Source organism: Polyodon spathula, chromosome 39 (genome assembly GCF_017654505.1).
Source record: "Polyodon spathula isolate WHYD16114869_AA chromosome 39, ASM1765450v1, whole genome shotgun sequence".
Classification (NCBI taxonomy): Eukaryota; Metazoa; Chordata; class Actinopteri; order Acipenseriformes; family Polyodontidae; genus Polyodon; species Polyodon spathula.
The window spans coordinates 1,686,262-1,704,062 of record NC_054572.1 but is presented as its reverse complement, the minus strand read 5'-3'; the positions used below and the strand labels follow the sequence as shown (position 1 = coordinate 1,704,062).

At 36.8% G+C, this 17,801-nt stretch overlaps 1 protein-coding gene and 1 long non-coding RNA gene across 3 annotated transcripts; both read right to left on the bottom strand.

The window, feature by feature from the left end:
* Window positions 1–277: 277 nt before the first annotated feature.
* Window positions 278–3,707, bottom strand: LOC121304702. Its single transcript, XR_005947992.1, has 7 exons — window positions 3,557–3,707; window positions 3,166–3,239; window positions 2,440–2,619; window positions 1,795–1,980; window positions 1,160–1,225; window positions 767–787; window positions 278–292 (listed from the first exon to the last, which is right to left on the bottom strand). It is a non-coding gene; the product is annotated as an uncharacterized LOC121304702 (long non-coding RNA).
* Window positions 3,708–7,036: 3,329 nt separating this feature from the next.
* On the bottom strand, window positions 7,037–17,266 carry LOC121304764 (membrane cofactor protein-like). 2 transcript variants are annotated; one of them, XM_041236148.1, is made up of 12 exons: window positions 16,756–17,266; window positions 14,927–15,118; window positions 14,263–14,362; window positions 13,882–13,955; window positions 13,155–13,334; window positions 12,205–12,390; window positions 11,549–11,620; window positions 10,802–10,861; window positions 10,659–10,706; window positions 10,047–10,067; window positions 9,929–9,949; window positions 7,037–7,608 (listed from the first exon to the last, which is right to left on the bottom strand). In XM_041236148.1, exons 1-12 carry the CDS (start codon window positions 16,841–16,843, stop codon window positions 7,550–7,552), a joined length of 1,101 nt encoding a protein of 366 aa, XP_041092082.1. In that variant the 5' UTR covers window positions 16,844–17,266; the 3' UTR covers window positions 7,037–7,549. The 2 variants fall into 2 exon arrangements, with proteins under 2 accessions (XP_041092082.1, XP_041092083.1); XM_041236149.1 differs by lacking the exon at window positions 10,659–10,706.
* Between the last annotated feature and the right edge of the window lie 535 nt (window positions 17,267–17,801).

The window sequence follows — 17,801 nt, the reverse complement described above, 5'->3', positions numbered from 1 at the left end:
TCTCCTCTTATGCCTCCCAAAAGTGGAAAGAAACTAGAAATAATCAAGGCTGAACTATTCATTCATTTTGTCTTGCCTAAAAAAGGAAAATAAAGAAGTCTTCTAGGCAGAGTACAGTAAGAGAGTTCAAGGGCTTATGCATGCAAGCTCAAAAGGCCAGCAGAAGCAAGTTTACAGACAACATTATAAAACAGTGTCTGATCTCATCCTTTCGTATTTCTGAAACACAGGCAATAGACCAGAAGAGCAACAACCACCAATATGACAGGAACAAGTACACCAAGGATGATTCCTTCGAGAGAGCAAAAACAAAAAACAAGATTATCAAGTCATACAAAATAATCAGTGACAGGATTGAACAATGCTCACAATCTTAAATTCAATATGATAAAAGATGAATTATGGCAAAACTTTTCCACAACAAAAGGGGTGCCCCGTGTCCTGACAAGGATGTTCTGAGGCACGGAGAGGTTTCAGGGCTCAAACCTCCAGGAGGGAAGGATGGGACACCTACCCTAGCCCCATGAACTTTGTCAAGGAGTTATTTGAATTTATGAACAGCAACACTGTGCTTTATATTTATATTATAAATGTATTACTTTAGAATTGTACTAAAATAAAAAGGTACCCTTTTTAACTTTTTTCAATTCAGTATTCCGAAGTCATTTTTATAATTGGTCTCCTCATGTCCAGTGGTTTCCCAGATTCAGAGAACTTGATTTACCAGATTAACTTTTGCCCCCCCCCCATCTACACCCCAACTTACCACATGTTTTACCACATCCTCCTGAAAAAAAACAAACAAAACAGAACACCATGAGTTCAAATGCTAACTATGTGACCTGTGTGAAGAGATAACAGCACGCGTGGAACAAACACGATTGTAATATTGCTTTTAGCATCTAGATTTAACTAGTCAGGTTAAACAGTAAGCAGCGGGGTTTCGAAAAATAGTGCACTACGTCCCTATGTGTTGCTGCAACGGGTTAAATAATGTATCTGAAATTTCTCTTTTCATTCAAAAAGTGCCCTGGCTTTTGTTTTCTGAACGACATCCGTACTATCGCTACTGCTGTGTTACTGTGTTGCTGTGTTCAAATGGAATACATTAAAATATTGAACGTCGCACTGAATGTGCTTCTAATGTTAAACACATTACCAGGAGAGGGTGCTGGAGGCACTTCTATGGTTGTGGTGGTTGTTGTTGGTGTGGGTGTGGTTGGAGCTGAAATAAATAAAACAATTAGGTTGATGCCTGACTGTATAAATAGCATTCAAACGCAAGTTTAATACATTAATATTGTATATTGAACGTCACACTGAATGTGCTTCTGAACAGTGTCCCTCAAACCAAGACCCAAGCACTTCACATGAGCACGTGTTTGAAAACAAACAGTGGAACAGCTTATGGGTTAAATGTTGTGCCTGTGAAACAAGGATTGGGCTTTAGCTCATCTCTTTGGTGAAGTCTTTCAGATCAGAATTATCTTACCTGTAATGAAGATTTTTTTTTAAAAACTCATCAAAAAAGGAGTCAAGACTAGTATTACAGATCTACAGGAAGGCATTCTTAAAACTATGACAAGCACTGTGTGTACAGTACACACCAAGTTAATTCAGGTTTATACTGATTTAACAAATAATGTAACATAGATGTTATCAATAAATACATAATTCCTATATTACCTTTAATAGTTTACAACAGACAATAAGAGCTCTCTTGAAGGTTTGCTGGTCAGCATGTTTACTGTATTTCAAGTCAGTGTTTTATCTCAAAGCGTGAATGGTACTTACATGCTTCACAGGTCGGAAGTTCAGGTTCCCAAGTTTAATTTATTCCACAGATAACCGTGGCAGTGCCATTGAGAATATACCCAGGATTACAAGCAAAGGTAATGGAATCCTTATATTTATAAACTGGTCCAAATCCAGCTGTCTTAACAGCATTTAACACTTGAACAGAAGGGCAGCCTTTGTGATCTGTAACAATAAACAAGTAATGGTCAAACAGATTACAATTAAATAGCTGTAGCACAGATCTAGAAAATATTTAAAAAGCTGAGTCTGCTACAGTTTGAAATCAAGCAACATTTTCAATGAAGAAATTGAATAATAACCCATTATCTGCATAAGCATGTATGCATCTTTGTGAACACTGCATTGTGAAAACAATTACAATATTATTTTATTTGTAAACATTTCAGCAAACTTACAAATACGTCTGCAAGAGGTACAGTGAAACCACTGTTTCAAACTGAGGTTTTCTTGGTTTGTTCTATAATTTTTATAAGACAGTTCATGATATTTTAATGGGGAGTGATGTGTTACGTTTGTGTCAGGTGGCAGACGGTGGTCCAGCAGAGATCAATCTACCCCTTCTAGAATGTCACATCCCTCAAATCACACAGTTACATAATCAACAAACAAAGCAATACATACCTTTACATGTTGGAGGATCACTACTGTAGTTTCCATATTTGGTGCAAACAAGCTCACTATTACCCACCAGAACCCCTTTACTACATGTGTAGGTAATGGATGTGCCAAACGTGACAGTTTCCTGAGGTGGGTTTGTGATTTCACCATTTACAACCGAAGGAGGGTCTGGACACTTTATACCTAAGAGAAGAAATCCTTATTCCAAATATCAGCCCAATCAAAATCTGTGCTAAAACAATGGTTCATATCAAAGGCACCTTTAATACATTGCTTCACATAATCAATAAATAAGCAGAGAGATGGATAGATAATGCATGGTATTTGCACACTTGCATTTGGTTAGGATAAGTCTAAAAGGAGCATCCCATGTCTGCAAGGTGTGCGAATATTTTACTTTGTACCTTACAATCAAACATTGTGCAAATAATACATCTGAACTCTTTCAACATTGCTAACCTGTATGCAGGTCTGGGAAAGATAATTTCACTCAAACTGCAGACTAAATCTATGCACAGCTTTATTTACAGTATATGGCACGGACACTATTCATATCCTAATATTCATGTACAAAGCATAACGTTAATTTCAATACAGAAACCCTGACATTAAAAAAAGAAAACTTTTAAAAAAGCGCATATCAGCTGGCACTGTACAGCATCGTATACGATATTCTATAGATAACATTATGTATATAAAATATAAAATAAAACACACAAGCCTACTTACTTTCACATATAGGAATGGCACCGTCCCAGCCAGTAGCGCGACAGTATCTGACACCACTGCCTGCCAACTGGAATCTAAACAAAGAAGAAACTCACAATGCTTTTTTTTTTTTTTTTTTTTTTTTTTTTTTTCATTAATTTTGCCAGCTTTCCATTGTTGCTTTCAGAAATGTAGCTAAATACAGCCCACTGTAATTATGATCACAATTGGATAAATTGCAAATCTTAAAACTTTAATTTGCATATGAACATCTGCACTATATCACTGATGGCATGCTTCCCCAGGACTCGAACAGAAATATTATTACAGTAATAATACATCTCATTACTGGATTATATGCACATACTACCCCAACCTTAACAATCCTGAGCATCAACCACAATATACTCACCCTTCATCACAAACTGCATAAGCCTTGTCTCCAAAAAGAACACCCTCATCAGTATTAAAGTGTCCATTAAGTATCTCTCCTGGACTTCCACATGATCGGCCTGAAAGAAAGAATACAATACAAATCTGAAATGGGTATTTTACACGACAGCGTGACGGTGCACTTTCAATTGGAAGTTTCCATCCCTGATAAAAAAAAATAACATTATCTAAAAGCTTCTGAAAAACAATAGTTTAATTGTTCCCTACATTTCATAAAAATGTGTATTTTTGTTAGTATTTAGCAACACCTGCACCTTAGTACTGTAAAGGGATCTTAGTTGTTATCTGCCTTGCACTTCCGGTGTCATTCACCTTGAGGGTACGTACTGTATGTGTAAAAACACAAGCATGATAAACGCATGTATGAAGAATGGACAGGCACCTCCTTTAGCCTGGATCTCCTAAACCCCATTTCACACTGGCATGCTCTACCCAGGTCAGAACCTCTTTGGGTCAGGACCAGGTGTTATGCGGGTTGGCTACCAATTTCACACTGCTTTTGACAAAGCAGGGTTGACCTGGGTGACAGACGCAAGCACACAATGCACGTATCAATGCCCCGGAAGCAGCTTGTTACTGACGCTTCCATCCAAGCTTCTCTGGATTAAACCGTCGGCCCAAATGTTGATTAGAGCAAATGTTTCTTCATCCCTGCTGCAGCCTGGCTCATGGTGTGTCTCAAGAAACAGAAACGTTCCACGAAGAAGTGAAACCTTCACGCAGGCGTGGTTGTTTGTTATTGTGTTGGCTTACGAACGGCTGTCATGCACTTTCCTCGCTCAACCCGGGTCAATGTGTGTCATCCCGGGTACATGGTTTCACCCTATGCGGCACTGTGACCCGGTTAGACAGAACCCGGGTCGGAGTGCCAGGGTGAAAGGGGTTCTCGATTCAGATTTCAGTGGCACACACACTGGCACTGTGCATCCACAGAACTGAAGAAATCCATTAGATGGCACCAAATATGATAACAGGACGCAGAAATCCAGACTACTGAAACTGTACAACTTTCACTTTTCATTGCACTTTCTCAATAGCAGTGAAATAGGGTGGGACAGCCGGGCTCACAAACCAATAATTACCATTATTTTATTTAGGAACAATATGGACCAATATTACTTCGACAACGAAGCCTCTTTGCCACACCCTATGGATATGTTTTTTTGTTTGTTTGTTTTGAAGTCATGCCAAAACAAATACGTTTAAAATTCTGCCCTAATGAAAGTAAATAAAGTAACATTGTCGCTCTTAACAACACTCACAATATCCCATATTTTGCAACACGGTGTGCTTAACTCAAATATTTTGCCGTAATTAATAATTAAAGCTACGGCTGGTATTCTGTAAAACAGATATTCAGACTCTTATTACAGATGTCGTATATTTCTAGTTTCACAAAGGCACTAAGATGACTCCACCCATGTCAGATAATGTGCAGGCCACCGTTACTTTTTTTTTACAAACGCATTCAAATATTAGCAATACTCCACCAGTGGGCTGCTTTGTTAATAGCTGCTTTAGAAATTAAACGTGTATTATCCGAATATAACATCAATGGCTTGAATCGTAGGTATGACTAGAATAGACCTGCTACCTGTATCGGTGCTGGTTTAACTCACCTGTTCGTTCTAGCCCTATCTTGCCAGATAACGGTATGTCACCCCTATCTATCTGGCCATTATATTTGGTATTCTTTTTAATGCTTTTCACTCACTAAGCGACCTATTCGATTTTAATCCACCCAACATGCTGTTTTTCCAACTAGCAGTTAAACCTAGTGATTCACTGGCCAGTGTTATTACTAATAGTAAGCATTTCTAAATAGAGTTACAGTAGGTACTGATTAGGGTGTTCCCTTGTTTTCCGACTTGATCATTTCTGCACGCCTGGGCAAGGCCAGTACAGGGTACACCATTTTTAACGAGCACCACAAAAATAACCCTAAACCTGTACTGTACAACTACAAATTAGAAATTAATGACATTTTTTAAAAAGCCCTTGATTGGCACCAGTCTTGTACCATATATATATATATATATATATATATATATATATATATATATATATATCTATATATATATATATATATGATTGGACTTACCAGACACACACACTGCCATAAACAAGGCCAGCCCCAGACACAGTGAAATCATAAACACGTTATCCTCAGAATTATTATTATTATTATTATTATTATTATTATTATTATTACGTCCAGGCATTTTTCTTCCGTAGGAAGATATTTATACTCCGCTACTTTTCGTCCAGTAAACGCTAGTTCCCTTTTCCTTCCGCCCACCTGCGTCAACAAGCAAGGCCATTACCTAAAGAGCACGCCTCCGATGTGTATAATTAACCCATTAGCGGCCATTCTCCTCGTCTGAGGACAGGCTAGTTTGTAATTTTGGACTCGTCTATCTGTTGTTTACATTTTCTCTTTAATTATATTGTTATCATTAAATGTTTCATTTGAAATCATTAAACATGACCGTAAAATGAGCATCACGCAGCTTTTTGTTATTACATTTAATATTTAGAAAGTGTAAACCAGTAATCAATCAGGTTGGGTAAGGAGGAATAACTTCATAATACTGAAGTGATTCCTCTAATATTAAAGCATTGGGCATGGCTTTAATCCTTTTATTACATTGTTAGTAATTAAGAGGTTGAATTTGTGTAGAGCATCATTATAAGATAGATCTCTGCCAAATATCTTTTTTTTTTTTTTGCAAACCATTCATTTTTAAACACTGTTTTCTTGTTCATTTTGATGTCTATATTATTCCACAGCCTTGAGTTGTGAAGTGTGAAACTGAGAAAAGACCAATTTCCAATATAGCAGTGTGTGTTTGTATACTCTGATCATTTTATGAGAAGTCTTGAAACATCACAGTCTCTGTTAAGCATTAACTCTTAACGACCCAGTTCTCTGAATAAATTATTTGGAATATGAAACCACATGGAATCACTATTGTATATACAGACCCTTAAGCAGTGTAGATTAAGGTCCCCAATGAAGGATTCAGTCAATGGCTTTGAGTCCACCCTCTGAATAATCTTTTGCTAGTTGTGATTTTCTTATCTAATGGGTTTTTTTTTATGCCTTATACTTATAAAGATTATAAAATTTATGCGCTTAATTTTTTTTTTTTTGGGGGGGGTGTACAATGGCTGAGGGAATATTGATCTACGTACAAAGACAGATACATCTCTCTGCAACCAAAAATTGTGTGCTAGTTTAGTTTTTTTCCCCCCCAGTCTATTGTTGATATTCAACAATTCTTATATTTCATTGCTAGCACAGCACACAACATCACTGCAGATTTCAGGAGGATGAAAACTCAAGTATCATCTGTCACATACTGATCCGTTAGTACTCATTTAAAGAATCATTGTGACAGAAACTAAACTGGCCAGTACAGGTTAAACAAATACAGCCTTTTTTTTTTTTAAACCTATTTTTATTAAAGCAGTACAGAGAAAAAAAAAAGATTCCACAAAAGTGATGATTCAGTGAAAGGCTAAATATGCAAGATCCCGGAGTGGAGATTTGCCCTTAGCCAGTGATTGTAGCCCCGCCCCCCCTGTTCACAAACAGAATAAGGCACATTTGATCTGTTTGTTTGATATGAATTACGGCACAGTGCATTAGGGTGGAGTGTGATGTACATGCATATTGGACATTGAGCTAACAGAAGAATACAAATTCAATTTACAAACTCTTGCAAGAATAGGTGTTCCTATAGAAATCCAATAATTTATACAATATACATTTATTTATATACGTATAATTTAAGCCTTTTTTTTATCCAAAGCTGTTTTACAGTTCACATGATTACAAAATCTGTTACTGCTGTACAATCTTTATACAGTATGTAGTTAGTGGTGCACACAATTTAATTGACAAAATCATAGTGCCTGTTTTGATGCACACCACTGGAGAGAATCCTATTCAGCTGAATGGCATTAATTTAATAAACAGCAGCACTGAGAGGAGGAGAAGAGGATTTCCTGCAAAACACAACGAACACAAACAGACATTAATACACTTTCAATCTACAATACAGTTACATACTCTAGTGGAAAATGTACCCAAGTTCCATTTCAAATAAACCTTGAATGGATGTTGCATGCTCAGTTTTATTGAAATTAGACTTGGTATATTCTATTTTTTGTTTTGTGTTACTCAGTACATGCAGAAATACTATTGTATTAAGTTTACAAGACCAAAAGATTTAACAAGAAGTGTGTGTGGTTGGCAAGATGAAACACACTCTGCAGCAAAACTGAGAAGTTCACTAATTTAGGAGCAAATCTTAACCCGACAAAAGAACTGCTGTACATGAGCAATTAAAATAAACACAGTGGGGTGTGGCTCCTATAGTGATGCAACATTCATTTGTCTCTAATTTGAATCTGCATACATTAAAATGTATTTACCTGCATGGTTGTAATATTGGACCCTCATCGTAAGTTTAGCAGATTTCTCTACAGAGCCATGACTAGACTTACCTGCTGCAGAACAGTTAATGAAAGAAACCCCGACTTGTATTTACAAATTAGACACGTCTGGGACAGTAGTTCGTTTGAACTATGTGTTTCAGCTACTTCAAATACTTGTGTACCAACTATCATTGCTTTGAACGTTTCCACAGCAAATACAGAATTAGTCAACTAACCTAAACAAAAATATCACCAACTAAACCATATTGTTTTAAAAAGCATGGAAAAAGAGTACAGAGAGTCTTCAGGCAAAAAATAAATAAATAAAATAAGCACACGGACACACATAATTAATAGATACCTTTTTAAACTCAATCTCAATCATTTTTGTGTTCCTCAGAGTCATCTTTAATAGCCAAATTAATTTAATGCTATTCTGTAGTATGGTATGAGCTAGATGTTGAAAATATAAATACATATTATTGCAATTTCACAAGAACACAAACACCTGATTCTTCCGTCACAAGATCAATGATAAAAATGATGTTTTTTTTTTTAAATCTATAATTAGCTTTAAATATATTTTTAAATCCCTTTAATTGGAATGTGTAATCCAAGTGGTTCTAGGTTGTGTTCCTCCAATACAGAGTTGTCTCTTCTCTAAATCTGTTTTACCTGGCTTTGAGTTCATCTAGATAATCTCAGGCACTCAACAGCCTTCCTCATCCCATTCAATAACAAGGGACCATGTGACCTTTCAACTGTCCATAAACATGCAAGCGAGTGGGGCCGGGAGACAGTAGTGGCCTGGCAGAGCTCACATGCTGTGTGGTCACAGGACTTGAACAGGATGAGGGAGGTGGCTCTGTCCCAGCATTCAGGATTCTCCAGACAAGCTCAAAGCAGGGAAAGTCAGATTAAGAGAAAAACAGCAACAGAAACCAGAAGAACGCAGAATGATTGCCAATCCCATAAAACAGTAAGAGGCTTGGTACTGTTTGGACGAAAGCCTTTTATTTTGTATTTTTGGTCTCTCCAACTTGTCTGCATTAAAGTGGACGAAGGGGTTTATCACAGATTTGAGAAGAGATAGAAATGAGGGATTTGTGTTTATGAGTTGGTTTCATCTTTCCCAAACACCACCCACAAAGCTGAGTGCAATAGGTGCATATCCAAATTCTACTTTTTTCTCGTGTTCTCCTTCAGTGTAAATCTGAACTGCTTTGTCCAGGCTGGCTGGGAATTCCAAGAAAGAAAATCAATAAATAAAACTGACTGGGAACCTCAAGTCACTAGAAGCCACACCCCAAATTTCCAAAATTTCCATCCCAAAGAATCAAAACGACATTGCCCTGCCCATGGACTTCCTTTTTGTTTTCAAATGTAGGTTGAAGTTCATTTTCAACCTACATTTGAAATCATTCAATACAACTTAAAAGGATAGCAATTTCCAGTTTGAAACCAGCTAAAGGCATAAACAGAACAAGAGGGGAGTTCAGTTGTCAGGAGCATTGTCTGTCAGATGAGGGCAAGGACCGACTCGGCACAGGGGTGCCCCGTGTCCTGACATGGACGTTCTGAGGCAAGGAGAAGTTTCAGGGCTCCAAGCCTCCAGGAGAGAAAGATGGGACACCTATCTTAGGTAACTGACCTTTGTCAAGGAGTTATTTGAATTTACAAACTAACACTGTGCTTTATATTTATATTATAAAATGTGTCACTTTAGAATTGTACTAAAATAAAAAGGTACCCTTTTTCACTTTTCAATTCAGTATTCTGAAGTCATTTTTATAATTGGTCTCCTCATGTCCAGTGGTTTCCCACAGATTCAGAGAACTTGATTTACCAGATTAACTTTTGCCCCCCCCCCATCTACACCCCAACTTACCACATGTTTTACCACATCCTCCTGAAAAAAAAAAAAAAGAATAAAAAAGGTAATTAAAAAAGGGTGGGGCGGCATTAGGATTTGACTTTTTTTTTTCTGATGTCATAAACTTATTTACCTGGAGGTCCATTCTTGTCATCTTTAAAAACAAAAACAAAATAAATAATTAAGAGTACAGATAGAAAAAAGTGATAACAGCATGTGTGGGACAAACATGATGTAAAAGTATTTGTAAAGGAAACTGCTTTTAGCATCTAGATTGAACTAGCTGGGTAACTGGCAATGCATTCCAGTCGGTTTTTATAGTCTACAACACACAATTTGATCATGTTATTTTTGCAGAAGACAGACATTTTGCAAGCATCATTATGATACAATCTTTGTAATAGCAATATATTTTTTTATATTTATTTTAAAGCACACAAACTTTACTGAGTTCCCAAATGAAACTCCTTTACATTATCTTTGCAGGCATGCTAAGGCCCAAAACAAGAATAAAGAAGTACTGAGGACATTGAAAAAAAATGTACAATTTCTTGAATTGAACCAGTACTTAAAAAGACATAGGAGAGCAGTATTTCATAGGTATTTAATGTTGAAGAGGTTTATAGGAACTTCAGTAAAATAAATGTTAAACAAATATAACAAGTTGGGGCGCTGAACAATTGGGTATGCACACTGCATTCAAGCAAGCGACTATCAAGCACAGATTACATGTATTTATATTTACCAGAAGCAGTTGTCTTTACAGTAGTCAGTCCAGGGGTTAATGAAATTCCTGCATATTAAAGAAATCCATTAAACCTATTATCGTCTATGCGTTTCATTTGCATGTATATGTATTCCTTGTCAAATTGGAATAGAACGCATTACCAGGAGAGGGTGCTGGCGGCAGTTTTGTAGTTGTGGTTGTGGTGGTTCTAGTTGTTAGACCTAAAATGAATTAAACACAATTTGATTGATGCTTGACTGTTTAAATAGCATTCAGATGGAATACATTCATATATTGAATCTCACACTGAATGTGCTTCTGAACAAGTAGCCTAGCAATACAAGAAAAACAAATATCAAAACCACACTTCTGTTCACACACCGTGGTCAAAAGTGACTACTGGGAAATGGTACAAGTGATTGTTGGCAATCCGCTCTTCCTTACATTATTATTATTATTATTATTAATAAAGTTAAGGGTATAATAAGTGGAATAGCATATCTGACAGAATAATTAGTAGCACACAACTGCAGTAAAATAGATATCAGAAACATGAGCCTTGATTATATGGACAGTAGTTTAAACAATGCGGCAGGGGGTACTGGATACTTTTACTGGATGGCAATGCAATGTGGGGATCATGCCTGCTTGTTTGGGAGAGAGGTGATCAAGGACTATTTGGTCACTGGTCCCTCCTGTTAAGGGGATAAGAATAAGCCACGCCCTCCGACGATGCCAGGAGCAGCAGGGTGGACCGTGACGAAGCCACGCCCATCCGTCCCCCCCCTATAGTTTATCCATGGCTGCATGCACAATTCCTACTTGTACTGTAAATGTGCAGCCTGCAATGAAAAGCTGGATCAGCAGATTTAGCGAGCGATGGGTGTTAATAATGTTAAACACATTACCAGGAGAGGGCGCTGGAGGCACTTGTGTGCTTGTGGTGGTGGTTGTTGTTGTTGTGGATGATGTTGTTGGAGCTAAAATAAATAACACAAATTAGGTTGATGCTTGACTGTTTAAATAGCGTTCAATGAGAGTTCAATACATTAATATACTGAACGTCACACTGAATGTGCTTCTGACCAGTGTCCCTCAAACCAAGACCCAAGCACTTCACATGAGCACGTGTTTGAAAACAAACAGTGGAACTGCTTATGGGTTGAATGTTGTGTCTTTGAAACAAGGATTGGGCTTTAGCTCATCTCTTTGGTGCAGTCTCATTCAGATCATAATCACCTTACCTGTAATAAAGATTTAAAAACTCGTCAAAAAGGGAAAATACCCATTTTAGTAAAGTCAAAACTAGTATTACAGGAAGGTATTGTTAAAACTATATGGCAAGCACCACGTGTACAGTACTCACTGATTTAATTCAGGTTTATACAAGGCTAACACTGACTTAAATAATGTAACATAGATGTTATCAATAAATACCTAATTCCTATATTACCTTTAATAGGAAAAAGCAGACAATAAGAGCTCTCTTGAAAGTCTGCTGGTCAGCATGATGTTTACTGTATTTCAAGTTAGTGTTTTATCTCAATGTGTGTGTGGTGCTCACCTTTTAAACAAGTCGGAAGTTCAGGTTCCCAAGTTTCATTTACTCCACAGTTAACAGTGGCAGTGCCTTTAAGAATATACCCAGGATTACAAGCAAAGGTAATGGAATCCTTATATTTATAAACTGGTCCAAATCCAGCTGTCTTAACAGCATTTAACACTTGAACAGAAGGGCAGCCTTTGTGATCTGTAACAATAAACAAGTAATGGTCAAACAGATTACAATTAAATAGCTGTAGCACAGATCTAGAAAATATTTAAATACTTAAAGCTGAACCAGTTTGAAATTAAAGCAACACTTTCAAGAAATTAAATAATAACCCATTATCTGTGTGTGTGTGTGTGTGTGTGTATATATATATATATATATATATATATATATATATATATATATATATATATATATATATATATATATATATATATATATATATATTTTTTTTTTTTGCGAACACTATAAGAATGCGAATATATAGATCTTAATATAAAAAATATAATTACTATTAAATTATAGATCTTAATATAAAAAATATAAAGTAACAGAATGGGAGACTATCGGTCACACTGAAATCAGAAAGTCCCATGATTATGAACAGTGTATTAGGTTGGAGGTAAAGGTGGCTGGGTTCAGTTTGGCCGGCCTGACAGCAGGGTTAATTACAATATTATTTTTTATTTGTAAACATTTCTGCAAAACCAGGGATGGATTGTGTGCTGGTGTGTTAAAACTTACAAATACATCTGCGAGAGGTACAGTGGCATCATCGTTTCAACTGAGGGTTTGTTTTTGTTTGTTTTATTAAACAGTTCATGATATTTTAGTGGGGAGTGATGTGTTACGTTTGTGTCAGGTGGCAGACGGTGGTCCAGCAGAGATCAATCTACCCCTTCTAGAATGTCACATCCCTCAAATCACACAGTTACATAATCAACAAACAAAGCAATACATACCTTTACATGTTGGAGGATCACTACTGTAGTTTCCATATTTGGTGCAAACAAGCTCACTATTACCCACCAGAACCCCTTTACTACATGTGTAGGTAATGGATGTGCCAAACGTGACAGTTTCCTGAGGTGGGTTTGTGATTTCACCATTTACAACCGAAGGAGGGTCTGGACACTTTATACCTAAGAGAAGAAATCCTTATTCCAAATATCAGCCCAATCAAAATCTGTGCTAAAACAATGGTTCATATCAAAGGCACCTTTAATACATTGCTTCACATAATCAATAAATAAGCAGAGAGATGGATAGATAATGCATGGTATTTGCACACTTGCATTTGGTTAGGATAAGTCTAAAAGGAGCATCCCATGTCTGCAAGGTGTGCGAATATTTTACTTTCTACCTTACAATCAAACATTGTGCAAATAATACATCTGAACTCTTTCAACATTGCTAACCTGTATGCAGGTCTGGGAAAGATAATTTCACTCAAACTGCAGACTAAATCTATGCACAGCTTTATTTACAGTATATGGCACGGACACTATTCATATCCTAATATTCATGTACAAAGCATAACGTTAATTTCAATACAGAAACCCTGACATTAAAAAAAGAAAACTTTTAAAAAAGCGCATATCAGCTTGCACTGTACAGCATCGTATACGATATTCTATAGATAACATTATGTATATAAAAAAATAAAATAACACACACAAGCCTACTTACTTTCACATATAGGAATGGCACCGTCCCAGCCAGTAGCGCGACAGTATCTGACACCACTGCCTGCCAACTGGAATCTAAACAAAGAAGAAACTCATAATGCTTTGTTTTTGTTTTTGTTTTTTTTTTTTTTTTTTTTAATTTTTTTTTTTTTTGTTTTTTTTTTTAAATTGGACTGTAAATTGGATCACAATTGGATAAATTGCAAATCTTAAAACTTTAATTTGCATATGAACATCTGCACAATATCACCGATGACAGGGGCATGCTTCCCCAGGACTCGAACAGTAATATTATTACAGTAATTATACATCTCATTACTGGATTATATGCACATACTACCCCAACCTTAACAATCCTGAGCATCAACCACAATATACTCACCCTTCATCACAAACTGCCAAAGCCTTGTCTCCAAAAAGAACACCCTCATCAGTATTAAAGTGTCCATTAAGTATCTCTCCTGGACTTCCACATGATCGGCCTGAAAGAAAGAATACAATAAAAATCTGAAATGGGTATTTTACACGACAGCGTGACGGTGCACTTTCAATTGGAAGTTTCCATCCCTGATAAAACAATAACATTATCTAAAAGCTTCTGAAAAACAATAGTTTAATTTAATGTGTATTTTTTTTATTAGTATTTAGCAACACCTGCACCTTAGTACTGTATCTCCATACTTAAACACTTAGACTAAACCAAATTCCTGATTTATTTTATTTAAAAAATGTCCACTTGTATTAAATATCAATGAGACAAACAGCATTAAAAGAACAAACCCCTCTTGCAGACAGCACACACGCTTAGTAAAAATAACCTTTAGTGGGTGAATAAAAAGGTCAAACAGCTAGTCAGTTAATAGCTACTTTTTAGGTAGCAATTAAAACAGAATTTAATGTTTTGTTTTTGTTTTTTTTTTTTTTTGTTTGTTTTTTTTTTTTTAAATGTGCCCATCCCCACCAACACAAACCTACAAATTAGTGCTGAAGTAGTCTAGCAATACAATAACAGACACCATTAAAACAAATACCAAAATCATACTTACGTTCACACACCAAGGTCAGAGGTGACCACTGTGAACTGGTACAAGTGATTTTTGGAGATCCACTTTTCGGTACATACCCACTCTGACATGTATAAGCGACTTGAAACCCCTCTACAAAGTCAGCTAGCCCTTGAGTTTGATGTTCTTCTTTCAGTATGGTATTGGGATAACTTGGAGGGTACTCACATTGTCCTAAAAAGAGCAAGCAATCCAGTTTAGTAATTTCACCACTACAACTTGTCTTTATTTTTCTTTGAAGTTGCTGTGATAAACAATGCAAGGGATCTTAGTTGTTATCTGCCTTGCACTTCCCGTGTCATTCACCTTGAGGGTACGTACTGTATGTGTAAAAACACAAGCATGATAAACGCATGTATGAAGAATGAACAGGCACCTCCTTTAGCCTATATCCTGCAGATACAGATTTCACTGGCACACACACTGCCACTGTGCAGCCACAGAACTGTAGAAATCCATTAGATGGCGCCAAATATCATAACAGGGTTTCCCCTGAATGCAGAGCAATGCACAAACCCGGTTCAATGAAAATGAAAGCTGTACATTCTCACACTAGCAGTGGAATAGGGTGGCACAGCCTGGGATTGGGGTAGAACTGGAGATCTGGTGCGTATCAAGAACTTAGAAGTCAGAGAGTCACAAGAGTCAGAAGAGATGGCATTAATGATCCTCCTGCCAGACAGCAGCGTACAGTCCTGTCAATGATAGCTGCATACCCTCCATACCGTCTGTGATCATTATATGAACTGTACATGGGTAGACCACACATACAACTGATAAAAAGCTTAAATTTGTCATTTTACTGACCCATTGTTCATATGGGGGTAGCCGTCCTGTGTACAGTAAACTGTATCGTGGTACAGTGCTTGGAGGCCGCTGCATATTGTTTTATAAAATGAAATTCTGCTTCCATTTATAAAAATGGGGCCTTCAAAAAAGGGTATACTGCAGTTACCCATGCAACGTTTAAAAAAGACGTTTTATATAACTGAACATCGAAACAAAACACGGCATTCTAGCGGTCTCTCAATCTTAACGCAATGTTACATATTTGTAAATATCAGTAATCTGCCCCGTCTTTAAGAACAATGTAGACCTATACCGTTTCAACAAGGAACGTTTTTATTCCAGCACCCTTTGAAGAAAAAAATAAACCAATCTGCCTTAAATTAATTACAAAAAAAAAAAAAAAAAAAAAAAAAAAAACCTAGTCGCTGTTAATAGACACAGCGTGTTACAACACGGTGTTTACAAATATGCTGCTCGTGTATTAAAAAGCGAAGGTTTGTATTCTGTAAAACAGCTGTTTGATTCGTATTTGGTACATTTCTAGTTCACGAGGAATTAATGATGAATCCACCCATATCAATGACTAAAGAACAGTACCGATCCTTTTACAAACATACCAACATAGCCATAATGATGCCAGTGGGCTGTTTTGTCAATAGCTGCTGGTATTATTCAAACACTGAAATGCTTCGACTCGTAGATGCGCACGGTGTGATAAGAGTGAGACACCTGCCTCACTGTGGTTTACAGAGCGGCTGTTCTGCCGTATGTTTGCAGCCTGGTATTTAGTATTTAGTTTTATTAGACAGAAAGATGTCCATATAATGTGGTATTGTTTTTCAGGAACTATATTTTGCTACCTAAAGTGACTGGTCCACTGCTGTGCAGTATGGTATTATTGTAACGCATTTTTAGGCGAACCCTGGACCACTCGCACTAAAGCATAGCCCCGACGCCGCTCTACTAGAGTCGGCTCCTTCCCCGCTACAATATTGTGTCGATAATATACAATTATGACTTACCAGACACATTGACAATGAACCAGGCCAACCCCAGACATAGTGAAATCACAAAAACGTTGTCGCCAGAATTTGTATTGCGTCCAGGCATTTTTTTATTGTTATTATTATTTTTTAAATTCAAGAAGAAAACTGCGTCACGAAGTTCTCGACTGGTGTTCCTTGGTTTAATGATTCGCCTGGTTGTGGTCGTAGCTCTGCCTTGAAAATGCAGACTTTATTAAACACAATGCCCTTTGTCCTTCTTTTAAGTCCCTTCTTTTCGTACCTGTGAACTCCCAATACAAAATGAAAGGGGAGAGGAAAAAGAAATCACCAGAGTACTTAGTGTTGGAAATTAAATGATTATTACAAAGAATAGAAATTCTTTGGTGTCGTTGTTGTTTAACGGGTTTCTCCCTTAAAACAACGCTTTCTAAAGTACAAACTCAGCTTCAGAGCAGTAGGAAAATAGACTACAGGTGTCCTCTGTTTTCTTATCCTTCCTTATTGCCTCCGTTCACTCACACAACAGCAAGCCATTGGGCTGTCCTTATAAATGTTCCTGTCAGGACACACCACTCTGATTGGTTACACTATGTAACACAATTTTTGTTCCTGGGTAGTAAGTGTTATTTCCTAATTGCTTATGCCTCAAAAGTATAGAAAATGGCTATTATTCCCCACAGACTTTGCTTTTGTGACCAGGACAGTGATATTTAAAAATATCACTATTTCCAATGCGAAAACGGGCAAATGTGTGTCTTTTCGTTCACATAAAATCAGAAAAAAACAACATATGAATCCAAATTAACATGTATTTATACTAAAGTAATACAAAAATGACTACAAAAGATTTAGAAGTGAGTAGTTTTTCGAGATTTACGATTATACTGTATTTACAATTAGGAAATAACACTATAATAACACAATAAAAAAAATTGTTACACGGTGTTATCATATTATTGTTAATAAAACAATGAACAATCCTCTCCCAGCACCGAAACGCTAAACCTGTTGGCAGTGAATAGGCGTTTTTGTTACTTTAAAAAAAGTGACCGGAGGTGCTG

What these genes read in the sequence shown, in the direction of transcription:
- LOC121304764 (XM_041236148.1), bottom strand. Translation starts at nt 16,843, where the DNA reads ATGCCTGGACGCAATACAAATTCTGGCGACAACGTTTTTGTGATTTCA. An exon ending in TGCCATTCCTATATGTGAAA is followed by an intron (nt 13,335 to 13,881) that starts GTAAGTAGGCTT and finishes TTCTTCTCTTAG; the next exon opens with GTATAAAGTGTCCAGACCCT. An exon ending in GCCGCCAGCACCCTCTCCTG is followed by an intron (nt 10,707 to 10,801) that starts GTAATGCGTTCT and finishes TTTAATATGCAG; the next exon opens with GAATTTCATTAACCCCTGGA.